Genomic DNA, 26,383 nt, shown 5'->3' on the forward strand with positions numbered 1-26,383 from the left:
TAGAACTAGTAGGTGAGATTTAAAATGTATTTCCTTACCATCTATCTAGCACTGTGCAATAAATCAGGGGTGTATTAATTAGTTCGATCCTGTTGCAAAACATTTTACAACGGAAACCATTTACTCCCAAAAGTAAAACGTTTTGCAACGAGAGTTTCTATTGGACAAATTGTCCAAAAAGTCCCTCCCCGGTTGTCGTATTCCGTTGCAAAACGTTTGCAAATCTGATGTTAATTTGACAAAACTTTTTGCAACGGAATATGACTAATGAATACACCCCATCCAACATCCTGCTACAAAACAAAATATGGGTCATGGCTAGAAGAGATACAGCTTTTGTCAAATTAACACAATATTTTCCTTTTGATAGCAGGTTACGAGAACGTTACGCAGCAGATTATGATAATTAGGTTAAGGTTAGCTAAAATACAACAAAATTTAACTTTTGACGTAAATTTGACAAAATATGGATACCTTATAGCCATGAACACAAATATGGTACGGTAGGACCCCTTACGGCGAATGTAGAACTATTTTGAGTTGCCTGCAACATTTTTTTTTTATATACATTGCGTTTTCCTTGGTAGATTATAATTTCATCGAAAACGAATCACAATTTAATCTGTCAATTTTTGTTTACACTGAGTATATATTTTTTATGATCCCTTTATAAAAAAGTGTATGGACGTTGCATCTACAGAGGGCGCTCGCGCTAATCGACTATTGTCAAACTTGACTTGCCTTGTTTGTTTTCAAGGCTTAATGGTTGATGCTAAGGAATCGTTAAACTGGTTGAGAGCATTGCAAACGGTAGAATAAAAAAAAAAATTGGGAATCATACTCGATGTCCATCTAAAAAGTCAAACTGAGATGATCGACATTTTCGAGGCGAACCCTCGACTAAAAAGTAACATACGGGTTATCATCGTAGAACTTGAACGTTAGATAGCCACTATAGCGTGAGCAGGGTAGTGCTAGCTAACTTGATAAACGTTTTCTTATTTTATTGGACGTTTCTGGTGAATTGCAATGAGACAAATGCATACAAGCTAAGTTGGCATACAATACTAAGAATATACATCACCATAATCATCAATGTTTTCGCCTCGGAATGTTGCTTACCACCAGTGCTAACTAGCATGTTAGCAATGGTATGTTGCAGGTAGTTAATTAGCCGGGGTTTGAATGTTGACTGACGCTTAGTTATAAGGCCTAAAACGGCTAGTAGACATTTGTAAAGAATATTTTAACATTCCTGTATGCGCCATTGTTAGGTTGCTACAGTAGTTGAGTTGTATTGGAACTCATTAGCGAACGTTAGCTACGCTAGTGGGGGCGCTTTGGGAGTTAAGCCAGAATGCCAGATACACAACGACCATGTCGGAAAATTTTATATAACGCACAGCCCTTCTAGACATCAAATTGGTCACCTCTAGCAATTGTGACTTTTCTATGTAAACTGACAGTTGCATTATTGCATTAAGTTAATGCAGTTTTGCACCATCCTACAATTGGAGTTGTTGGTGCCAGTGCGATTAAGTTGCGTACATAGATCCACATTTGAACTGGATTGAGATAGCAAGTCACTATCAGTCGTCTTGCCAGACATACAATGTCAGAAAACCAGGGCAACGTGAACAATAACGTCCCGCTAAATAACAATGTGGGGGCGAACAGAATACGAAACCCTAATATCAACCAGAACCCACTCATCAATGTTCGAGACAGACTTTTCCATGCCCTATTCTTCAAGATGGCAGTTACCTATGCCAGATTGTTTCCACCATCTTTCAGAAGAATCTTCGAGTTCTTTGTCCTATTGAAGGTAAGACTTTCCTCTCACTATTTTACCTTCATGTAGGCTACAATGTCAAGGTTTTGTACATGTGTGATTTCTGCTTCTCACAGGGTAACTTCTTCCAATGATTACAGAAAATGTAGGCGCTTTTAGCAACGCGGTTCTGTTACATGCACTCGCATTGCTTTCAATTGTATTGGGTTGCACAAAAAAGTCAGTGGGAAGCCAGAAGTTAAATCCAATTCCATTTCAAATTACTGTGCCGATGGGCGGGGAATTTGAGACAAAATCTCATGGATCTTCTTAAACAGTTTCCAAACGTGGGTCTGTTGTAGACCCAATTCATCTCTGCTTACCTCATGTCAAAGTCCCCCACAAGTTATTCCTTTTTGTCCACATAATGGTGCACTTGCAGGACTTGCATTTTGACATTAGGTAAGCAGGTCTACAACAGACCCACGTTTGGAAAGTATGTTTAATAATACAATCCTTTAGATATTTTGTCTCATTCATAATGACCAACCGTCCTGAAATTGTATGTTTCGGACTTCCCATGGACTGTTTTTGTGGAACCCCCCAGGCTGGCTAGTTTCTCACCCAACTATAGTGTAGTTTGTTGAACCTCAACTTGACCTGCCAAAAGTGGGACGTGAATGGGTCTATGCAGCGTGCCCTCACCGTTCTTTGCATCCTGTGATCATGCCACAGTCCAAATTCCGAATTTGTTTGGAGTGGTTCTGCTGCTGCTACTGCTGCTGCCTCTGTTTTGATGTGTGGAGTAGTGTGGGCTTTAGATCTTACAGTTGAGTAAAACATAAGTAATCAACCTCCACAATTGCCGCTTGATTGCATCAGATTCTGACCAAATAAACAAATCATGTACGTATTTATCTGTGTGCCACATCACACTGGTGCATAGGAATGGTTTGATTCAGCACAACAATAACCAAGAAAAACCTTAGCATTAGGTGGAAAGGTTGTACATGTCAAATATATTAGTTCTAGCCACATCCTCGTCATCAACAGAGTCAATGATTGACACATCTATTCTACACAATGTATTATTATAGCCAGTAATTAGCTTGAGTTTCATCATTGCAGTCGGGCCTGCCTTTCCAAACTCTGATTAGGCTTAAACCCGGGAAAGCCTTTGCTTGTGCAACTCAGGGCATAAAGGAACACATTGACCAAAATGCACACTCATCCTCATCAGCTCTGCATGAAGGTTGCAGGCAGCATAACACCAAAGACAGGCATTTTCAGAGGGTTATAATTGCAGTGACCCTCAACTCAGTCTAGTCACTAGTGAGTCATCTTAACAGGCATCACATTAGAGCTCTCCTGTCCTAGCTTTTTTCCTTATCTGTGTGAATAAAAACTATCAGAGGTAGTTAATTATGTTTTTATGCGGTCAAGGTGTGTGTGCGTACAAAACATTAAGAACACCTGCTCTTTACATGACATGCTGACCAGGTGAAAGATATTATCCCTTATCGATGTCACCATTTTAAATCCACTTCAATCACTTTAGATGGTGAGGAGACGGGATAAAGAATGATTTTTAAGCCTTGAGACTATTGAGACATGGATTGTGTGTGTGTGTGCCCTTCAGCGGGTGAATGGGCAAGACAAAAGATTGAAGTGCCTTTCAACGGGGTATGGTAGGAGCCAGGCGCACCGGTTTGTGTGTCAATAACTACTTCGCTGCTGGGTGGGGATGGGGGTGGTGGTGCAACTCATTAGGAAGGTATTGTTAGTGTTTGTATCAAATCAAAAGTCTAATCAAATTGTATTTGTCACATGCACCGAATACAACCTTAGAGTGAAATGCTTACTTACAAGCCCTTAATGTTGAGGACAGACGTTCCTCTAGCGGAACCCCTCGCCAACAGCCAATGGAATAGCAGGGCGCGAAATACAAAAATCTCATAATTCAAATTTCTCAAACAATCAGCTATTTTACACCATTTTAAAGATAAACTTCTAGTTAATCCAACCACATTGTCCGATTTCAAAAAGGCTTTACGGCGAAAGCATAACATTAGATTATGTTAGGACATCACCTTGACTAGAAAAACCACACAGCCATTTTCCAAGCAAGGAGAGGCATCACAAAAACCAGAAATGCAGCTAAAATTAATCACTAACCGTTGATGATCTTCATCAGATGACACTCCCAGGACTCAATGTTACACAATACATGTGTGTTTTGTTCGATAAAGTTCATATTTATATCAACAAAAACCCCATTTTACATTGGCGCGTGATGTTCAGAAAATGTATTGCCTCCAAAACTTCCGGTGAATGAGCACATCAATTTACAAAAATACTCATAAACATTGAAAAAATTTACAACAGTTATTGAAAGAATTATAGATACACTTCTCCTTAATGCAACCGCTGTGTCAGATTTCAAAACATCTTTACGGCGAAAGCACATTGTTCAATATTCTGAGTACAGAGCTCAGCCATCAAAGCAAGCTATACAGTTACCCGCCAAGTTCTGGAGTCAACAAAACTCAGAAATAGTATTGTACATTTTCACTTACCTTTGCTGATCTTTGTCGGAATGCACTCCAAGGACTCCCACTTCCACAAGAAATGTTTGTTTTGTTCGATAAACTCCATATTTATGTCCAAATACCTCCTTTTGTTCGCGCGCTCAGATCACTATCCAAAGGCAAAATGCGCGAGCGCAAAACCCAAGACAAAAAGTCAAAAAGTTCCATTACCGTTCGTAGAAACATGTCAAATGATGTTCACAATCAATCCTTAAGGTCTTTTTATCATAAATATTCGATAATATTCCAACCGGACAACAGCGTATTCAATACAAAGGAAAAAGAAGGAACGGCGCGCCTGTGTGACTGCGCAGTAAACAACTCATTGGCATCAAGCAGTCCACTTGTTAAGTGAGCTCTTATTCTCTCCCCAGTAACAGTAGAAGCATGAAACAAGGTTCTAAAGACTGTTGACATCTAGTGGAAGCCTTAGGAAGTGCAAAATGACCCCACAGACACTGTAGTTTGGATAGGCAATCACTTGAAAAACTACAAACCTCAGATTTCCCACTTTCTGGTTGGGTTTTTCTCAGTTTTTTTCCTGCTATTTGAGTTCTGTTATACTCACAGACATCATTCAAACAGTTTTAGAAACTACAGGGTTTTCTATCCAAATCTACTAATAATATGCAAATATTTGACTCTTGGCCCGAGTAGCAGGCAGTTTACTCTGGGCGCGCTTTTCATCCGAACGTGAAAATACTGCCCCCATACCAACATTTAAGATGTGTATATAAAAAAAAAAACATAAATATTTAAGGATCAACAATAAAATAACAGTAGCGAGGCTATGTACAGGGGGTTCCGGTACAGAGTCAATGTGAGGGGGCACCGGTTAGTCTAAATAATTGAGGTAATATGTACATGTAGGTAGAGGTAAAGTGACTAGGCATGGATAATAAACAGTAGCAGCAGTGTAAAAATGGGGGGTGGGGACAATCAAATAGTCCAGGTAGCCATTTGATTAATTGTTCAAGAGTCTTATGGCTTGGAGGTAGAAGCTGTTAAGAAGCCTTTTGGACCTAGACTTGGCGCTCCGTGTGTGTGTACATTGTGTACCAGGCCTCCACACAAGCTAACTGACAGTGGGAATCCGCCTGCCTGAGTCTGTCACCAGGCAGGAGAGAAGAGCGACGCTCTGATGCAGAGAGAAGGGGGGAGAGAGATGGACAGCCAGTTTCAGAGGCACCTGCCTGCCATAACTCGTTGGGATGGGAAACAAAATGTCACGTCCCCTATCTGTCTCTGTTGTCACTGACACTTTAGCTTTGGACACAGGCATATTTTTGATGTTCTGAGTGTTGGCTTCCTGATGAAGAGGATCATTCTAAATAGACCAGGCTCTCTAGCACCTCACGTTCCTCAGCTGACTGCTCTCTGTAGGAATCTATCCTACTGCACCTTTTGTAGTGGGCACCTTCACTAAGCATCCTCTGTGACGGTCATTTAGGCCAGGGTTTCCCAAACTTGGTCCTGGGGGCCCCCCCTGGGTACACAGCTGATTCAAATAATCAAAACTTGATGATGAGTTGGCCATTTGAATCAGCTGTGTAGTGCTTGTGCAACAACCAAAATGTGCACCCAGGGGAAGCCCCAGGACCGAGTTAGGCTATTTCTCCACCATTTGATGTATAGGATTCAGGGTTGGGGGGGGGAACATTTTGAAAAGCAATTGACCCTGATCCTGACAGGATCTCTTTCTGCTACTCCTCAAACCTTGTATGTATGTGAACTATCTTTTGTTTCTGTCAATGTGGTTGTCATTAACAGTATCAGTGTTGCAGGAGGGGAAACATACAAAAATGTATCCCACATGTGTCCCTTAAACTAGGGCATTGCCAGTGACCTCACAATACGATATCATCATAATTCTTAGGTGCCGATACGATACATATTGCGATTCCCATGATCCTATATGTATTGCGATTCGATATTCCAAACATGTTGCTCACTATATGTCTGCTTCAGAGATGACAAGAGCAAGAGAAAATGAGTTGAAAACATGTTTGCTCACTTTAAAAAAAGATGGAAAACAAGCTATAAAATTAAAAATACCAGACTTTGGGCGCAGGTAAAGCCGACTAAGACTACCTATCAAAGTATCTATATAATATTGCGATATGTAACTGTATTGATTCCCCCCCACATTAAACATCTGTAAATCCCAATATCGCCCTAGACAATCTGCCAGAGTTTAACGCCCTCCACCCTCTCTCGCTCTACCTGTCTTTACCTCTACCAGGCCCTGTTTGTGCTCTTCATCCTGGCCTACATCCACATCGCCTTCTCCCGCTCGCCCATCAACTGCCTTGAGCACGTGCGGGAGAAGTGGCCGCGTGACGGCATCCTGCGTGTGGAGATCCAGCGCAACTCGTCGCGTGCGCCCATCTTCCTGCAGTTCTACGACACGGACGGCTTCCAGGGCCTGGTCAAGGAACCAGAGGGAGAGGGAGGAGGAGGGCTGGGCCTGGCCGCGCTGCACCACGAGGAGGAGGATGACGAGGAGGAGATGACCCTGGAGATGTTTGACAACAGCTCTGTGCAGGTGAGGGTGAGAGAGAGAGAGGGAGGGAGGGAGGGAAGCAGGGATGGGGGCTTGAGAGGAAGGCTAAATGCAGAGACACCAATGATCCTGCTACCGCGTGCCCCTGTTCAGAATAATGACCATACAATGACCTTCCATTGTTCACACAGTGCTTTCAGAAAGTATTATTCCACATTTTGTGTTACAGCCTGAATTCAAAATTGATTACATTTGTTTTTCTCACCCATCTACACACACTATCCCAAATGTATTGACTCAGGTGTGAATACTTAAGTAAATGAGATATTTCTATATTTTATTTTCAATACATGTTAGAATCACCTTTGGTAGTGATTACAGCTATGAGTCTTTCTTGGTAAGTCTCTAAGTGCTTTGCACACCTGGATTGTACAATATTTGCACATTTATTTTTAAAATTCTTCAAGCTCTGTCAAGTTGGTTGTTGATCATTGCTAGACAGCCATTTTCAAGTCTGGCCATAGATTTTCAAACTGATTTAAGTCAACTAAACTAGGCCACTCAATGTCATCTTAGTAAGCAACTCTAGTGTGTTTGGCCATGTGTTTTAGGTTATTGTCCTGCTGAAAGGTGAATTTGTCTCCCAGTGTCTGTTGGAAAGCAGACTGAACCAGGTTTTCCTCTAGGAGTTTTCCTGTGCTTAGCTCGATTCCATTGCTTTTTATCCTAAAAAAACAACCTCGTCCTTGCTGATGACAAACATACCCATAACATGATGCAGCCACCGTCATGCTTGAAAATATGAAGTGGTACTGAGTGATATGATGGATTTGCCCTAAATGTAAGACATGTGTTCAGGACATAAAGTAAAAAAAATTGTCCACATTTTTTGCAGTTTTACTTTAGTGCCTTATTGCAAACAGGATGTATGTTTTGGAATATTTGTATTCTGTACAGGCTTCCTCCTTTTCACTCCGTCATTTAGGTTCATATTGTGGAGTAACTACAATGTTGTTGATCCATCCTCAGTTTTATCCTATCACATCCATTTAACTTTAACGAAATCCCTGAGCGGTTTCCTTCCTCTCTGGCAACTGAGTTAGAAAGGACGCGTGTATCTTTGTAGTGCCTGGGTGTATTGATACACCATCCAAAGTGTAATTAATAACTTCACCATGCTCAAAGGGATATTCAATGCCTGCTTTTGAATTTTTACCCTTCTACCAATAGGTGCCCTTCTTTACGAGGCATTGGGAAACCTCCCTGGTCTTTGTGGTTGAATCTGTGTTTGAAATTCACTGCTCGACTGAGGGACCTTACAATTATCTGTATGTGTGGGATACAGAGATGAGGTAGTCATTAAAAAAATCACGGTGAAGACTTATTGCACATAGAATGAGTCCATACAACTTATTTAGGCTTGCCATAACTGAGGTTGACTTTATTGACTCAAGACATTTCAGTTTTTCAATTTTTATTAATTTAAAAAATGTTTAAACATATTTCTACTTTGACATTATGGGGTATTGTGTGTAGGACAGTGACACATCTCAATTTAATCCATTTTAAATTCAGGCTGTAAAAAAACAACAATTAGCAAAAAGTCGGGGGGTCTGAATACTCAGTCTTTTTCTCCTCTCTCGCTGTCAGTTTGAGCTAGACATCGAGCCGCGGCTGAAGCCCTCGCTGAGCGGCATCGGCCTTGGGGGAGGGGGCCTCAACGACAGCCAGGACCTCTCCTTCAGCCAGTCGCCCACTAAAGGTATGCAGCCGCTGAGGGAGACAGTCTCCGAGATTGAGATGCTAACACGAGCAGGTAAACTCAACCCCCCGCTCACCCAACCCTACCTACCTGTCTACACCCCTAGTGAGTGAGAATCCTCAATCCTCTCCTCTCACCGTTCCTTTCTTCCTCCTCCCCTCTTCCTGCAAGCTAGCTCCCTTCCGGGCATCTTCTTGTCCTTGGTCACCCCCTTTCTGCCATGATTCCATTCCAAAAATGTGTTCCCTTGTCTTCTGCCACCTCAACGACTTCCTGTAGCTGTTGTTGTGATGGATCAGACTGTTTGAATCTGACTGTGTGGCCATGATGCCAACGTATTTCCTGCAGTGGGCCCTGGCTGTGCCAAGACGAAGACTGTGTTGAGCTGACCTTTTGCAGCTCGCTCCAGCAGAAGCAGTCGAGAGCCAGGCTCCAGACTTTAGTTTAGGCCCTGTTTGTGTCGTGTCTGTGTGCCCTTGCATTGGCTTTAACAATTCTAAATGGCCTTTGCATAACATTTTTTATGTGCTATGTATGCATGTTTTGTGTTTTATTGCTGTAAGTCTGACTCCTTTCTGTAATTTGCTTTTAATTAAGTCTTGGCAATGTGTTTCTGTCAATGTTTTGCCATTTTAGGTGGGCTCTAACTAGTTTAAATATGAGTTCTAATGCAAGTGTGTGTGTGATGTCGGGTTGGTGGGTTGCTGTGTGTGTGTTCTTTGTTGGTGTGGTAAGCTGCACTGCTTACCTGTGTGTTTCTCTCTGTGTGTGTGTCGTCAGTGTGGCCTCAGGAGGAGTACATAGTTGAGTACTCTCTGGAGTACGGCTTCCTCCGCTTGTCCCAGACCACCCGGCAACGCCTCAACATCCCCGTCATGGTCGTCACGCTGGGTAAGTGGTTATAAAGCCAACTTAACACTGTCATAAGCATGATCGCAGATGTCATGAAGGGTCTTAGCTAGATGAGCGGTGTTATTAAACCTGTCTAAACTCATAAATAAACATGACATACATATCAGGTGTCATACATATTCATATCTGGGTAAGCTCTGTCATAAAGCCTACTAGAAACACTCAAAAGCATGCCATAGCATGTGTCATAAACAGTGATAGGAACTAATGTTGCTAAAGTGATAGGAACTATGACCACTGACTTGCAAGTTAGCTTGCCAAAGAGCAGCAGTAGTTGGTTAGATCAGTAGTTACCGATGAACAGCGGCAGCTGGTTAGATCAGTAGTTACCGATGAGCAGCGGCAGCTGGTTAGATCAGTAGTTACCGATGAGCAGCGGTAGCTGGTTAGATCAGTAGTTACCGATGAGCAGCGGTAGCTGGTTAGATCAGTAGTTACCGATGAGCAGCGGTAGCTGGTTAGATCAGTAGTTACCGATGAGCAGCGGCAGCTGGTTAGATCAGTAGTTACCGATGAGCAGCGGCAGCTGGTTAGATCAGTAGTTACCGATGAGCAGCGGTAGCTGGTTAGATCAGTAGTTACCGATGAGCAGCGGTAGCTGGTTAGATCAGTAGTTACCGATGAGCAGCGGTAGCTGGTTAGATCAGTAGTTACCGATGAGCAGCGGTAGCTGGTTAGATCAGTAGTTACCGATGAGCAGCGGTAGCTGGTTAGATCAGTAGTTACCGATGAGCAGCGGTAGCTGGTTAGATCAGTAGTTACCGATGAGCAGCGGCAGCTGGTTAGATCAGTAGTTACCGATGAGCAGCGGTAGCTGGTTAGATCAGTAGTTACCGATGAGCAGCGGCAGCTGGTTAGAGATCAGTAGTTACCGATGAGCAGCGGCAGCTGGTGTACTCAACCTCTGGTGGCTAAGATGGACAGGAGCTAGCTAGCTGCTGACTTTTATTTTGAAATATTTTAGTATTTGGGCCATAGATCATATTGGCCAACGCAATGGTGCTTTATTAAGCAGTCATCTTAACGAAACTCAAAGCTGAAAGCGCTCTCAGACCACCCTTTGTTTCGCGCCCACGGCTAACTTTCACATTAGAATTTTAGCAGACACTCTTATCCAGAGCTTTAAAGACAATCGCAATCAAAGTATCGCCAGCAAAACACATCACTCAACATCGTACTCAGGCACACTAAAAAGCCTGGTAGAATTAGCACAGACGCAGTGTTCTGAGGACAGGAGGTGCTGTCTGTGTGAGGCTTCGTATCCTAATCCTGCGCGTGTGTGTGTGTGTGCGCACGTGCAGACCCCATGAAGGACCAGTGCTTTGGGGACGGCTTCAGCCGCTTCCTCCTGGATGAGTTCCTGGGCTACGATGACATTCTGATGTCCAGCGTCAAGGCCCTGGCCGAGAACGAGGAGAATAAAGGTACACGGTAGTTAAGGGTGGAGGTCTGTGTCTGTTTCTCCTGTATGTGTCTTTCCTTGGTGGTATGCAAAACTGTGTGTGAGTGCGTGTCTGATCGGTGCTCTGTGTGTGTGAATAGGCTTCCTCAGGAACGTGGTGTCAGGGGAACACTACCGATTTGTCAGCATGTGGATGGCCCGCACCTCCTACCTGGCTGCCTTTGTCATCATGGTAATATTCGTAAGTATCAGTCTCCACACACCATTTGTCAAAAGTGTTCAAAATCCCAAGTGTTCAAAATCCTACGTGTTAAAACATCCCAAGTGTTCAATTTAGCCCATGAGAAGCCTTTATTTGGGTTCCTTATCTAAAGTTTCACCAAACAATACATTTTTATGATAAATTAGCTGGTGCTAACTACACGCTCTCTGGGTTTCTCATGTAAAGAAGAAACGTAAGATAAGCTTTTGTCTGTTTCCACAGAAATGTGCTATGCCTCTTAAAAAAAAAAAATTAAAAGGGGGGAGGTGAAAAGTAAGAACGAGGCATTCCATTGAAAGTTTCATTTTTGTTTTCCTCTGTATCTGCAGACCCTGTCAGTGTCTATGCTGCTGCGCTACTCCCACCATCAGATCTTCGTCTTCATCGGTGAGAACACACACACACACACACACAGACCCCTCTAGCAGCCTTGAAAGACACACTCCGTGCCGCACGTCTCTTTGACCCTACGGCGAACTCTCTCACCTTTGACCCTTTCCGTCTCACCAGTGGATCTGCTGCAGATGTTGGAAATGAACATGACCATCGCCTTCCCAGCAGCCCCTCTGCTCACCGTCATCCTGGCTCTCGTGGGTAAGAGTGTCTCGTCGTTTGAGCCACCATGCAACAAGCTGGGTCTTGTTTTTTTAAATTATTTTATTTACGAATGAACAGTGGTTAAGAAGAAACGTTCCCTATTTCCCAGGTATGGAAGCCATCATGTCGGAGTTCTTCAACGACACCACCACCGCCTTCTACATCATCCTCATCGTGTGGCTAGCCGACCAGTACGATGCCATCTGCTGCCACACCAACACCAGCAAACGGCATTGGCTGAGGTGAGTCCAACACGCCAACACCAGCAAATGCCATTGGCTGAGGGAAGCCGTGCATACCCTCCAATATCTCATAAAATGGGGATGGGTTGACGAGAAGGGAACTATTTGGCGCATTTCTTTGACTTCAGCAAACAACTGATCACTTTGTCTCTCCAGTTCCAGGCAGTCCTTCCATTCCACAGTCAAGTCAGTCCAGTGTGATGCTGGTATTTTTCAGCTACTCTCTAAGGAGGTTGTCTCTGTCTCTCCCGCAGGTTCTTCTATCTGTATCACTTTGCGTTCTACGCCTACCACTACCGCTTCAACGGCCAGTACAGCAGCCTGGCTCTGGTCACCTCCTGGCTCTTCATACAGGTGAGACACGGCAGGGAAGGAAAGGAAGGGTTGGATGAAAAAAATGTCATTAAATTGTGGACATTTTTTAAATAAACTAGAGAAAAGACACTCCCAAACTAGTGTACTAGCCCACACACGCCTCCAGCGTTTTGAATAGGAAACACTAGAGGCTTTGCATTTGTTTCAAGGGGTCTACACACTGAGCTGGAAAGTGCTTTATCATGTTATTGTGCTGTTATACCGGCTTATTATTCATTAAATGTTACTGTAATCTAAGAACATAGAACTGTATTTGTTTGAGTAAATAGCAATGAAAGTCATATTGGGTTAGAGTGGGTTTTTAAACCCAATTTTAAACTAATTTCCTGAATAAATCAATTTCTCTGTAGTAGCGACTGTGCATGATGCTAATGTTTCAGCCCTCATGCTAGTGGCTGTCCCAAAGAGATTAGCACCCTAGGCTACATTTTAGCCAATGTAACGATTCGCCTGTGATTTGAGATCAGACACCTGAAGTCATGCCAGCCACAGCTCTTGTTGGAGTTTGTAACCCTTCCAGCCTCTCCAGGTCCAGTTTCTAACCCCATTACTTAAAAACAGACGTATTTTAACCCCTATATACCTCTCTTCTTCATCCCTCCATCCCTAGCACTCCATGATCTACTTCTTCCACCATTACGAGCTTCCGGCCATCCTGCAGCAGATCCGCATCCAGGAGATGCTGCTGCAGAACCAGCAGGCGGGCCAGGGGGGAAACCAGACGGCCTTGCAGGACAACCTTAACAACAACACCACCGCAGCAGCTGCAGCTGGAGGAGCAGCTCCAGCCCGGGGAGGGGCAGCCAACGGCCAGGTCCGACTGCCAGATGAGCCACAGGCGGCCCAGGCCCAAGGTACAGCGACCCAGTCTAACAGCCTGGCCAGCAGCGCTACGTTAGAAGGGGCCCGGGAAGAGTTGACGATGACGACGGAGCTGGACTGGATGGCGGAGACGGCGGCCATCATCACGGAAGCCCTGTCCTCCTCCTTGGCTCCCCAGCTGGAGAGCACAGAAGGGGGGTCGCTGGGGGAGGCCGGAGAGGTGGGGGGGGTCATGGTTTCTGAGGCGGGCCTCAGCCTGGTGGCGGAGATTCGAATGGGGGGAAGTGGTGGGGGTGGAGGAGGAGAGGGCACAGATGGCCCCAATCCCAGCTTGGTTGCAGTGGAAATCAAAACCATAGGGGCCTGCAGCAGCAGTGCAGCGGGCTCAGGCCCACCTCTTCCTCCCTCTCCTTCAATGGGAGGACTTCAGGAAGCAGAGACTAGCCTCTCTAGTGTCAGTCCTTTCCTTCTTCCTCCTTCTCCTCCTCCACACACAGACTGCAGTAGGGCAGGGGCTGGGGAGCCAGAAAGCCCTGGGCAAAGCCCCACAGACTGGGAGCCCAAGACAGAGGAACCCTCCAGCCCCACTCCGTCCTGAGCCCCCCTACTCCAACTCACTTACGTATGCTCCCACATGCAGAGGCAACATGTCTTCTCCACCCTCAATTCCTCTTCCAACACCGCAAAATGGCCGCCGTGGCTATATTACTGTAATCTCATTCTTATGACACCAAGGAGAAGAGAGGGATGGAAAGCTAAGAGAAGCCCCCCCCCCATCCACTCTCCTCTAGGATCTCTGCTACGGAAATGTTTTGTTTTGCTTTTAGTCTCCCCATCCTTAGTGGGACAGTGACTTTTTCCATCCGTCGCAGAGTTTTCGCTCAAATTATGTGTGAGATGCACCAACTTTGCTGCAAAGGTGTGGAATTGTTCGTGAAAGGCTACCATGACATTTTGCCATGTGATTTTTTTTGTTTGTTAATGATTGAAATTGATTTGTAAAATAGAGGGGCGGCAATCCTATTGCGTTGATGTACAATTCCTTAAAGGATGTTTCTGTTGGTTAGGTGTCTCGACGGGCTTTGGAAATGGCAGTGTACTCTATGCGTTTTCTTTTTGAGAGCACAGTGGACTACCATACCAGTCATCACAAGGCTGCAACACATACTCTTATCCTAGTCATTCATTCCATCTGGTCCTCGAAACCCAGAAAAAGAAAATACGAATACAACCCTGCTTTTCTGAGTTGCTCTAGTGTCTGAGTTGGTCATTTTTCTTTCAGAACTGTAGGCTAGTAATGTTGCTGTGGTTTGTGTAGATACTTAGTCACGCACCACTTTTTCACAGGCGCTCAACTCCTCCAGTTTGGAGGTTGTAGTCGTAACTGGCAACTGGCTCCACAAGTTAGCGGTATCCCTGAGTGGAGCATCATGGGAAATTGAGTTTTCATCCACTCTTCGGGGTGTTAAGTAGACCTGCTTGCTCTTGTTCAAATCCCCCCCACCCCCGTCTGCTTCTTTTACGACGATTGGCAGTTGCTCCCCGTACATCTTGAGCTGAAGAAGAGTGGCCATCGTTGCGGTTTCTCTCATCTTAACCCCTTTTGAGTGAAACTGCGTCATTGGTCCGCCCCTGGGAGCTTTTCTGTGTACTGCTAGCCAACCAATTCTCTCATCACCATGTTTTGTGTTTGTCTTTCACATTAGAATCGCTTCACTAGTCATGTGCAAATTAAACAGAATCAACCTGAAGGCTCAACCATTGCCTTAAACACCCGTTTCATGGTCTTCAAACAAGATGATTTAAGTCAATATTTGTCCCCATGGCACCTTAGACCGTATTCCAAAAGAGGAGCGTGTGACTGTAAAAAAGAAATGCGCTTCATCACAAGGAAGTTTTCTGGTTCATGGCATCAGCTGACTGAGGCCCACTCCAAGCTCAAACACACAAATCGTTGCCCCAGACTGGCACAAGACAATACCAGGCGATGTTGAACAGCTTTAGGGTAAAGCCATTGTACCCAGCCAACCCATCTCCATTACATTTGTCATTGAGATCTACCATTCAGCTGCCCAACTGGATAGTTGTGACGATAAGGCATATATTGGACCCTGGGGGGCATTTAATTTTGTAGAAAAATATATTTAGAATTAATATTTCATCTTTCATCAATGTTCTTGTTTCAAAACTTTCAGGAGATTATGATAAAACTGCAGAATGTTAAAAAAAAACCTTCCACGACTGTTGTGGCCACTGCTCTATTCCATAGCTCACGGGAGACTAAATAACTGGCTTGTAAAATGCTACTGTGATGCTCGGTGTATTTGCTAGGGTCTAAAGACAATTTATTTTTCTCCTGTAATCAGATGGACCTAACATGCATCATGCTTCCCCTTTTTCTGGAACTAGCTGACCACGGTACTAACATGGAACAGGGTATAACACAAGTCGAGAGGTTTTGACATTGTAACTCTATAGACGTAGACACTGTCAGGGAATGAACAGTAGTCATTGACAGGTGTCGTCGACGGCTTGGTCCTCAGCTGTTTGAACTGAGAACGATCTCCTGACCAGAGAGCTTTTATTTTTGAATGATACTTTATATGATTCCGAATGAGAGATTAGTGCAAGTTGAGATTGCCCTTGTTGGCCCCATATCAGAGGAAAATGGGTTATATTTCAACAGAATGGCGATAATCAAGGGACATTTCGCAGAATATCATTGTTCGAGTTCTATTGAGACACGAGGGGTTAGAATAATTTCTGCTCAGTGAGTTGGGTGGAGATGTAGTCAAGGCTATGCAACGGGCAGGACAGAGGACGTGGTTATGGGATGAGAAGGTTGTCCAAATTGTGCAATATGACAAGTCCTTTTTAAAGAGAAGTCTGAGTTCATTCTAGGGGAAGCTTTTACCGCTAAGAGAGAAGAAAAAATGTTCCATCAATGAGGTTTTCTGATCAGTTTCTTTATCTGTGCCTATATTCCGTTCTGTGAGAGAAAGCGGGATGATTGTAGCCTTGCAACAGTTGCTATCCATTTGTAGTTAATTTTAGACAATGATAAACGAATCCTTCGATCTGTGATGGACTAGATTCCTCTCATTCAAATGTATTTAACTGTTCAGTAAACCAAGTGCAGTAGAAGCATTCTTTGCACAAAATGCCGTCGGTGTGGTTATTTCTGTTTGTGTGTCCTAGTATTGGTCATGGAAATCCTAGACACAAAGTATGTTGTCCACCACAATATAATATATTTTTTACCTTTTTATTTATCCAGGAAGTCCCACTGAGGTCAGGAGACCTCCCTTGTAAAATCAAATACAATTTTATTGGTCACATAAAATAGGAACTTCCTGGGTATTGTATGTTGACATATTTCAAATCCTGTCACATGGATGTCATGTCACATCCATATTTGGATCATGTTCATGGGGAACCCCCTGATTGACAAAAGGATCCTATATCAGAAAGGAGAAATGACACCCTGTTTACTTGTTTAAAAGTGAATACATGTTTAGAGTTAATGTGTAATAGAGCTCGCCAGCTTGTAGTCCTAAAAACCAGAAATGAGTTACCTCCTGGTTCATTCAGCCATTCCTTTGGGGAAAGAATAGGGTTTTGGGATAAATGTTGAAAATAAGGTTAACGCAGGCTTAGAACATCTTTGGGCTGATGTTTTGTTCTGAGTCAGTTAACGTGACGTTTTGTGTGCTAATTTTTATTTTATTGCATAAATTCTTCAATTCTCAGTGACGTTAGCTGGTGAAGATTCTCATAGAACAAACCGTAAAAGATCTAAGCCTGCGTGTACCACAGACCTTATTTTTGCCGTTTATCCAAAAAAAACTCAATTTTCCCGTAGGCTTTTTGCCAACCAACCATGGTGGACTTAGTAGCCTACAAAAAGACGCCATTACTATTGCTCTCTATACACTGCCAGACATCAAACATGCCTAATACCTGTTATTCTATCACTGAAATCACTGAAATTTCCCACTCAGTACCGAAAGGTAAAAATACAGACCACACAAAGTACACAATACAAGGATTCACATTTCAACCTTCGTCACAACCAACACTTTCATCGGACTTTTATTCTTGAAAAACATGTCAATCAAGGCCAGTGAACAATATCCATTCGGATCTCAAAGGAAATAAAACATACGACGCACCGCTCCTGATTCCTCCGCGGGAGTCGGGTCCTGTGGCAGAGGAGAAGAGAGGAGTGAGCGCTACAAAGTTTTTAATGGCTCAGTTCACAGAACAGATGCATGGGTGGGCGTGCTGGTACCTCCAGCCCCACCGCATTGGCACGATATACTGTATTCAAGTAGGCCTGAGGTTGCACGCATGTTACCAGCCATATGAGGCAGTTGGGCAGCGTAGAGCACAAGGAATTCCCAATGCCCTAGAAGCTCTCATTTTTCACCCAGTAGCAAAAGGTTGAAAGGTTGGTGTCCAGGGAAAGAGCTGCCATGCTACGGCATCAGGATCACAGGAAAAGGATACATCCAAACCAAGGGAATCCAGCTGCTTTCAACAAACCCCTCTCCTTTTAACCCCTTACTACACCATTGATTGGTCCGTGTCCAAACACCAGAGGGGCATCACCTCTTCTCGTTGGTGTGTTTGGCGGGGGCTGTGCGGACTGTGGGCAGGGCCTTGAGGACAGGGTCTGTCATGGTGGTGGCACAGCGGGTGGAGGGGAGGGACGAGGTGGTTTTGGTGGAGGTGGGGAGGGATGCTGCGGCTAAAACCATGGGAGGCGTTCCTGACACTATGGGTGCAGAGCAGGCGGCCTTCTCCTTGGCCAGGGAAGTCTGCAGCTCAGCCCTCCTGGCCAGAGCCGTCCTTAGCTGATCCCGGATCAGGTCGATCTTCTCCTGTAGCTCTTGTAGCTCCCCTGGCCTTGGAGGAACGCCCAAGGAGGAAGATGAAGAAGGGAGGGATGAAGAAGAGGAGGAGGAGGGGAGGGAGAGCACCAGGTTGGCAAAGGAAGTCCCGAAGCCTCCGTTTGCGCAGACACGTGTTGCCTGGTTAGCCCTGGGGATACCTCCCCCCCCTCTCCCCCCTTCGGACTTGGTCACGGCCCGGGCTAGCAGGCGGCGGCTGTTGAGGGTCTCCAGGTTAAAGTGGACACGCTTGTTGTCCTTAGCGGCTGCAGCGTCCCTGCTGTTCTCGTTGTTCCACTTGGCCGATGCCTTGGAGAGAAGGGTGTCAGGGGGAGGCTGGGGGTGCTGGTTCTTCTGGATGCAGCAGCTACTGGGAGATAAAAGGCTTGTGTCAGTAAAGAAAGAAAGACACTGGTCTGGTGTCAAATCAAGCCCTAGTAGTGTGTTAGCTCGCTTTGAATCTGTAACTCAGCAATATGACTGCCTCCTCATTACCGCTGATGGGTAAAAGGGCCATATGGATTCTACCTGTCCATGTCCTGTCAGATCACTCATCATGGAAGAAAGGTAAAGTAAGCACTTTTTTTAAGGTCTCCATAATGGCAGCCATTTTGTCACCTTTTCTCTGTGTTGGTGTCCTGCTTCTTCTTCACGTCCTCATAGGTCTGGTTCAGGGCTCGGTGGATTTTCTGCAGAATAAATGGGGCTATAGTTACACTGACAGCCAAGGGATACAGGGGGTTGAAAAGCTCCACACTGTTTTATTCAAAACGTGCAGAATTGACACCATCTTAGAAATTGTAATTACTTTTCCCCTCTCATTAATAATCCTCAATTGGGGAAGGAGCTTAAGAGACCTCCGGGTACTTAAGCCAGGCAGATTTGAAATGTCAGTCCTTTTAATGTTCAACTTGGACTGGGCTTCCAAAATGGTGGTTATCTAAGTCAACAGCAGATGGCGGTGTTGCCTTAATGTTTTCAAATGACAGCCAAGGTGATATATAGTCCCAATGACAGTCTAGCCAAGAGCATGAGAAACCTACACCATAAACAACATTTTACAAGCAATAATGGTTTGTTAATATTGAATTCACAGTGGATATGTGAAGTGTAAGTGCTTTTAGATATAGAGTTCGTAAAACATGCCAGAGAGAGCCACACATTTTGTTCAAGTAAAAAAGAGCAGTTTTTAAAAAGGCCAATGAAAGAAACTATGAAAAAGTCTGAAGACTGAGGCAGGAACAGGAAGGTTCTCAAGGCACTGGCTTACTGTGAAAGGATATTGTATTGATACAGACTTGCTGCTATTCAAACGCACACACACAAACTCTCCTTTGGTTCACACACACTCCCTCCATCTCACCTGGCTGGTGTGGAGCCAGTACTTGTACTTTTGTCGTCGTCGGATGCGGGGCAGCACCATGTGGTAGAAGGCGTGCTCCCCAGCCAGGGTGAGCAGCGACGTGGCCACGCCCACACACAGCAGCACAAACAGCCCTGAGAAGTGACGAATGCCCATCTGGAGAGTCTGTAGGGGGAGGGGACAGTTGGGTTACTTGGACAGGGTTAACACGCGTAACACAGGGGGTTAACAATATAGTCAATTGATTGTCAACCTCCGGTCCATGGACCGGATCTGGTCCTTGGAATGATGCTGATCGGTCCAATGAGAACCTTGTCATTAGATCTCAATCGAATGGATACTTAGCATAGTTTCAGGTCTCAAATCTTTAGTGATCCTGTATGGATCAGTCGGGTAGAGCATGGCGCTTGCAACACTAGGGTTGTGTTTGATTCCCAGGGCCAGCCATACATAAAATGTATCCAAGTATGACTAAGTCGCTTTGGATAAAAGCGAAATGGCATATATATTATTCTGCACTGACACCCCCTGTTTTTGCCTCTAAGGGGTAGTTTATTCATCTTGATTCAGACAGAGATTGTCCATAGATATCCAGCTAGAGTTTTGACACGAGGAGGCTTCTGTCGGCCCCTAGAGTGGCCTGGAGGGGTCCTGCGTAGGAGAACTAATCAGAATGTAAAAAGCCTGGTGGCTAGGGCTATTACGATGACCGTATTACCGCTACACCGGCGGTCATGAGTTAAATTCCACATGACCGTTGGGTCACGGTACCTACCCACTGGGCACACACTGTGACGTTGAATCAATGTTGTTTCGACATCAGTTCAATAAAATGACATTGAACCAACGTGGAATAGACGTTGAATTGACGTCTGGGCCCAGTGGGTAGGCCACTCACTCCAGAACTGCGCTCTGTAAATGAATGGTGCTGATGGTCGACGGTAGCCGACAAAACCTGCTAACGGCCATCAAGTCGCTAATGGCCTGGTACTCAGCGCTCTATTGTCCCTCTAATTACTCTGACGTCAATGCGAATGCAATGGAAAATCAAATCAAACAGCTTTTTGATGTGTGGAATGAACTGTGTTCCTATAAACCCAGTCATTGTGTAACATTTCTATAGGCTATGCAATCGCGTGTGAAATCAGAGTTTGATGGCGTCTATTAAAAAGAGGAGGATCCCAGCTTTCACTAATTGAAATAGATGATGCTGTGTTCCCATTAGAAACCCGAGCAGTGAGCCCACTGAGTGACACATGCCTGATCTCTGTCCCATGAATGTTTTAAACCTCCATGCCATGGGCTGCCTTCGGGAATATTCTATTTCCTGGTATTCTATTTGGTTCTAGTTTATTCTACTGTGTTCTCATTGTATCTCTATAAGCCTACACTTCTACTCTACTCTACTTTACCCTGTATGATTAGTTTCTACCCTGTGGTAGAGGCTGCAGAGGCCCTTTTTGAATTGCAGCAGTGCTTAGAGGGCATTTAGCCTAAAAGCCAATTTATGCTTGATCTGTAAATGTGGTCGGAGGCGCCGTGTGACGCAATTGCGGAGCCGTACCACATTGCCGAGCACCTTCCAAATGTTGTAACCATGTGGAGGACCTGTATCAACACAAACTCACATCCTTGACAACTTCCATCTCAACAGCTCTACTCAACAGCTCTGCGCTGCCCCGAAAAAGTGTAAGTATGAATGCCCTGACTTTCGCATAGGCCGTTTCACCGTAAAGGCTGCACGGCCAATGCAGACGCCGGATTGACCATGCAGTGCCTTTTAGTCAGGACAGTGTGTGCTTGAGACGGTGTGTGCTTGAGACGGTGTGTGCTTGAGACGCACAGTGTGAGCAGTGAGCACCCTGTCTGAGTATCCACCTTATGGTGGACCTGCCTGCCAGCCCATACAGCAATACATTACAGTAGTTGTATAATACAGTGCACCTCCATAGTTTTATAGTACAGTACATCTGCATACTTGTACAATACATCTAGCGTGTTAAGGTTTAACAACATTTGTTGATGGGGATGTGCTGTGTATATATATATATACAGTATACACTGAGTGTACAAAACATTAGGAACACCTTCCTAATATTGAGTAGCACCCACTTTTGCCCTCATAACAGCTTCAATTCGTCGGGACATGGACTCCACAAGGTGTCGAAAGCGTTCCACAGGGATGTTGGCCCCTGTTGACTCCAATGCTTCCCACAGTTGTGTCAAGTTGGTTGGATGTCCTTAGGATGGTGGACCATACTTGATACACATTGGAAACTGTTGAGAGTGAAAAACCCAGCAGCGATGCAGTTCTTGACACAAACCGGTGAGCCTGGCATCTTCTACCATACCCCGTTCAAAGGCACTTCATTTTTTGTCTTGTCCATTCATCCTCTGAATGCCGCACATACGCAAATTTAACCTGTCTCCTACCCTTCATTTACACTGATTTAAATGGATTTAACAAGTGACATCAATAAGGGATAATAGCTTTCACCTGGATTCACCTGTGCAGTCTGTCATGGAAAGAGCAGGTGTTCTTAATGTTTTGTATACTCAGTGTCTATGCAGCCGCATTGTCTAACACTGTTTGACACTTTTCCGAAAGGAGAGAGAACTTTTCAGAGGAAATCTTCTAAACCAAATGCAGACCTCCTGCCTCTCTCTCTGATATTATCTGTAGCGGTTTGGATGTAGGTGGGAGGGAGGGAGGGGTAGACGATGGCAGGCTTGTTTCCGAAGTGCTGACACAGTGAACCCCAGGGGTTCAGTCAAGGCCCACCCCATCTCTCCCTCCACCCCTCCCTCCCGACATCCTTCACTCCGTCCCTCCTCCCATTTCATTCTGGGACTCGGCCAAGAAAGGGAGCTGCCAGTCTCAGCCTCGTGCCACTCTGCTCCCTCTCTCATTTTCTCTCTCTACCACTCTGCTCCCTTTCTTTCTCTCTCCCTTCCAGTCTACCACTGTGCCCCCCCCCCTCTTGCTCTCTCCCTCTTGCCCCCTCTTCTTCTTACCCACTTCATTCACTCGCTCTCCCCCATCCATCAGTCACCCCCCCTCTCCCATCCTTCTCTCTCCCTCTCCATCTCCACTCTACATTCTCCCCCTTCCTTCTCTCTCCCTCGCACTGATCCAGTCGTGTTTTGTATGCAGGGTGGATAACTCATCCCATTAAAACTTAAGGCCAGAGTATGGATGGTGTTAGCCTGTCGAATGTGTTTAAGAGTGGGCCCATCCTCCGTCATATTGTTTCTGGGCAGCCGTAGCTCATCTCCCCCTGTTCCCCTCCCCACTCCGCTGTCCCTCAGCCTTTCCCCTCAGAATCCGTGTGAGGGGAAGGATTTGGAATGGAAATGAGGAATAATCTGTTCAATGCGGACCACAGCAATTCTCGACCTCCAAATTATAGTAAAATAGTGAAACACAAACTGAAAAATATATAAATGAAACTGTGAAAGACGAAACTGTGAAAGATTTAGATGAAACTGTGAAAGATGTAAATTAGACTGTGAAAGAACTGTGAAAGATATAGATGAAACTGCGAAGGATATAGAGGAAATTGAAAGATATACCCTAGATGTGTGGTTTATAGGGCGTTTTTTTTAAACTTGTGCTGCATTCACTCCTCTGATTTTCTCACATTGATCCAAGGCAGCTTGAAAATTACAGTCTGCCAATGTATATTTTTACATTCCCAATTCTAAATTTGAGCATCTTTAAGGGGCCGACATGGCCAGGTACACGATGACAAAAAAAAAGACTTCAAAGTTTATGACATCACAGTTCAAAGGAACGTTGCCCGGGGCAAATCAATAAACCAAAAATCTTTCCTCAGCGGTGCTAACAGAATAAACGTTATTGTCAGTCGTGTCGTGTGCAGCTCAGTCGAGACAAACGGTAGACGTTGTCATGTGGGAAACATCCGTGTTCTACCATCCATCCCTCAGTCACTCCCCAAAGTTAAATCGGGTGATAATTTGATAATTAGGTAATGATAAGACTAGGAATGGCTTTGATGTTTCTGCACAGATGGCTAGGATCACTGCTTGTCTCGCTCTAGCACCGTTTTCCCCATCCTGAACACGCACACCTACAGGCACACACACACACACACACACACACACAGCCTCTCTCTCCACACACACTCTCTTCAATGGGTCTGTGCAGACCACAAATCACTGCGAGCTGATATGGTGTTGGCATTAGAAAAGCAATCCCAGAGTCCTCAGCTGCTGTCTGTCTGGGGAGCGAGAACCAACAGGTAAACAGCCCACATCGTCATGCTGATGGGACCAGATGGTTGCCCCAGTAACAGGGCAGCAAGAATAATAACACTAGCGTAAAACGATTCAAACAACCAGTTATGTAGTTAGTAACAGACAATGATGTATATAAACACTTGTCTATACTAACAGAGCCATTGGGCCAGGGCAGTTATACCAGCTCAGTAAGTTAGTAGCCTTGCTGAGCAATCCGGAACGGCTAAGTAGCCTTGTGCAAGCCATAACGGCTCATAGGAGCAAGAGCCTATCTCCTGTTTCTGTAGCGTGAGGCAGCTTGATGTACAGGTATACCCCCTGAACAGGACTCTAGTCTATCGCAGGGCTTACCCCCATATATCTACTTAATGCTAAGTGCCAAGCAGAGACGCATTGGGTCCCATTTTTACAGTCTTTGGTATGACTCGGCTGGGGATCAAACTCCCAACCTTCTAATCTCATGGTGTGAGTTGGAGTACTATACTAGCTAAGTGCTTGAGGTTAAAGGATAACTTTAGGATGACACACAATCCTGAGAGGATATCATAGACACACACACAGAGGCAGAATCTAGCAATCAATATTTTCCCTAAACATCTGACACTGATGGATTCCAGACCGTCTGAAGAATGTCTGCAATCCAGACTTGCATAGCTCTTAGAATGCATGCCCAATACATTGCTTCATTCAAGTGGTATGCTAGTGTGGATATTAGAACAGAGCCAAACATCCAGTTTGACATGTCCAGATGTATGAGAATGGCCAAACCCAATATCCATCAACTGTCTGCAACCAATGGGGTGTGCCTACAGGGGGCGCCACACTCTAGCCTGGCACCTGATCTGCTGGTGCTGTCTGCACAAACAGATCTGGGCCCAGGCTGATTTTGATGGCCATAGAAGTTGACAAGATAGGCCAAACAGATCTGGGACCAGGCCACAGACAGACACTCACCTCGGTGACAGCGAACACCCTCTTCCCACAGGGCACCACCTTGTACCACTTGTCGTGCAGCATGTCCATGTAGCCGTCTGACTTGTAGCGACTGATGAACTCTGACACGTTGTTGGTCAGAGGGGAGTTCTGCGGTAGGCCTATTCCATAGCCTGGGGGGGTGGAGAAAGAAAGCATAGTACAATGGGTATTGTAGTTTATAGCACTATAAGCTTAGTAAAAAGGGTTCTTCGTTTGGCCCCATAGCAGAACAATTTTTGGTTCTGGGTTGAACACTTTGGTGGTGAAAAGGGTTCCACGTAGAACTTTGTATAAAAAAAAGGTTATTTTCAGAGGGTTCTCCACTATGGTTCTAGGTAGCACCTTCTTTTCTAAGAGCATAGATGAGATTATTTGATTATTTCTATGGTTTAATTCTATTTGTTCAGGTGATCCCATTGAGATGAAAATTCTCTTTTACAAAGGAGAACAGTCCTGTGAAGGAAGCATTCAACCATTTGTTACATTAAAGTAGGCACAATAGGCGAGGGTAAGATATCGTTAGACGCAAACAAATGAAGAACAATGTAAAAGGGTGGTTATGGAGGTAAACAACATGTTTACAATGTAAGCATGTAAATATGTTAAAGTTTTGGTGCGTTCCCTTCTATACCACAAGTCCCATAGCTTTGCAATCTGGATAGAAACACTGACGAGGACGTCTCACATCTGCTAAATTAACAGACTTTATTTTGGAGGTATCCATTTTTACACCATTCCACTTCAAATGCCCTAACTGCTTTAAAGATTTCTTTAAATTGTTTCGGCGGAGAACTGAGCAGCGGCCTGTACTCGTATCATTCCAAACTTCATGCAGAGTGAGTTAACTGGCAGACCTAGTCTGGATCCTCTCCTCCTCTCCGCCTAAGGATATGAACACGTCATAAACCATGGCAAAACAAATCATAGAATTATAAGAAATGAGCTGTAACACTGCAACATTTTCTCTCAGCCTCATGGTTAAATGTGTAGAATAGCAGGAAATGATCTTTAAAACAGCAACATTTTCTCTCTCTCCCTCATAGCAAAATGTGTAGAATAGCATGAGATTAGCTAAATGGGGAAGGGGGGGCCCTGCGAAACTGCGGTACGGATGACCTTACCTTCAACCCTTTCAGAAGGGGAACACAGGGCTTTGGTTATTATTATAGCTAAACCAGAGTTCAGCCTCCATGTCGCTCCATAAAATGGAATAATTCCTCCTCTACCTATACTGCTATTCCTGTACTTTACTCCTTTGAAGTTTTTAATGACATTTTGTGAATGAGATTTTCGATATCGGATTCTTGATTTACGTGGAAGGATGGAAGGGAAAAAAAATCCCCATCTCGTGGTCGTCGTTAGCAACGGGAGTTTGAGGAAAGATTGATGGAGGAAGACAGAAACAGGACAAAGAAAAAGTGGAGTGTTCGGCACATCCATTATCTAATGACAAGGAGTGTGTGTGTGTGTGTGTGTGTGTGTGTGTGTGTGTGTGTGTGTGTGTTGGCTTTGACAGCAGAATTAATAATGAGTTTTGGTGGGCTGGGGATAACAGAGAGTGAGAGCCCAAGGATCATTGAGACACAACAACTCTCATTCCATCTCTCCCTCCTCCCTTCTTCCCTCCCTCATCCCTTCCGTCCATCTCAAAAATTGT

The 26,383-nt window shown here is 44.7% G+C and overlaps 3 protein-coding genes across 7 annotated transcripts in view; 1 reads left to right on the forward strand and 2 right to left on the reverse strand.

Annotated features, from left to right (window-relative positions):
* The window catches only part of LOC115158087 (mediator of RNA polymerase II transcription subunit 16-like), a 16,931-nt gene extending 16,424 nt beyond the window's left edge, over window positions 1-507 (reverse strand). For 2 of the 3 annotated variants that reach the window (XM_029706604.1, XM_029706600.1), the window contains exon 1: window positions 39-454. The gene's annotated coding sequence lies outside the window, so the exon portion shown is untranslated. Of the gene's footprint in view, window positions 1-38; window positions 455-474 lie in introns of those variants that run through there. The other variant, XM_029706601.1, reaches the window with a different exon arrangement.
* tmem259 (transmembrane protein 259) lies at window positions 506-16,400 on the forward strand. 3 transcript variants are annotated; one of them, XM_029706606.1, is made up of 11 exons: window positions 506-1,825; window positions 6,602-6,904; window positions 8,513-8,624; window positions 9,405-9,515; window positions 10,838-10,960; window positions 11,079-11,179; window positions 11,530-11,587; window positions 11,711-11,794; window positions 11,907-12,039; window positions 12,294-12,393; window positions 13,025-16,400. In XM_029706606.1, exons 1-11 carry the CDS (start codon window positions 1,613-1,615, stop codon window positions 13,832-13,834), a joined length of 2,148 nt encoding a protein of 715 aa, XP_029562466.1. In that variant the 5' UTR covers window positions 506-1,612; the 3' UTR covers window positions 13,835-16,400. The 3 variants fall into 3 exon arrangements, with proteins under 3 accessions (XP_029562466.1, XP_029562467.1, XP_029562465.1); XM_029706605.1 differs by having other exon boundaries at window positions 507-1,825; window positions 8,513-8,678; XM_029706607.1 differs by lacking the exons at window positions 12,294-12,393; window positions 13,025-16,400 and having other exon boundaries at window positions 11,907-12,043.
* A 90-nt stretch (window positions 16,401-16,490) lies between these two features.
* grin3bb (glutamate receptor, ionotropic, N-methyl-D-aspartate 3Bb) overlaps window positions 16,491-26,383 on the reverse strand; it is a 104,804-nt gene continuing 94,911 nt past the window's right edge. The window contains exons 7-10 of the mRNA XM_029708386.1: window positions 24,706-24,857; window positions 19,492-19,656; window positions 18,747-18,817; window positions 16,491-18,495 (exon numbers count right to left, since the gene is read on the reverse strand). Of these exons, the coding sequence (XP_029564246.1) occupies window positions 17,844-18,495; window positions 18,747-18,817; window positions 19,492-19,656; window positions 24,706-24,857 (1,040 nt within the window). The 3' untranslated portion in view covers window positions 16,491-17,843. The remainder of the gene's footprint in view (window positions 18,496-18,746; window positions 18,818-19,491; window positions 19,657-24,705; window positions 24,858-26,383) is intronic.

Source organism: Salmo trutta, chromosome 22 (genome assembly GCF_901001165.1).
Source record: "Salmo trutta chromosome 22, fSalTru1.1, whole genome shotgun sequence".
NCBI lineage: Eukaryota > Metazoa > Chordata > Actinopteri > Salmoniformes > Salmonidae > Salmo > Salmo trutta.

What these genes read in the sequence shown, in the direction of transcription:
- tmem259 (XM_029706605.1), top strand. Translation starts at nt 1,613, where the DNA reads ATGTCAGAAAACCAGGGCAACGTGAACAATAACGTCCCGCTAAATAAC. An exon ending in TTGACAACAGCTCTGTGCAG is followed by an intron (nt 6,905 to 8,512) that starts GTGAGGGTGAGA and finishes TCTCGCTGTCAG; the next exon opens with TTTGAGCTAGACATCGAGCC. An exon ending in TGAGATGCTAACACGAGCAG is followed by an intron (nt 8,679 to 9,404) that starts GTAAACTCAACC and finishes GTGTGTCGTCAG; the next exon opens with TGTGGCCTCAGGAGGAGTAC.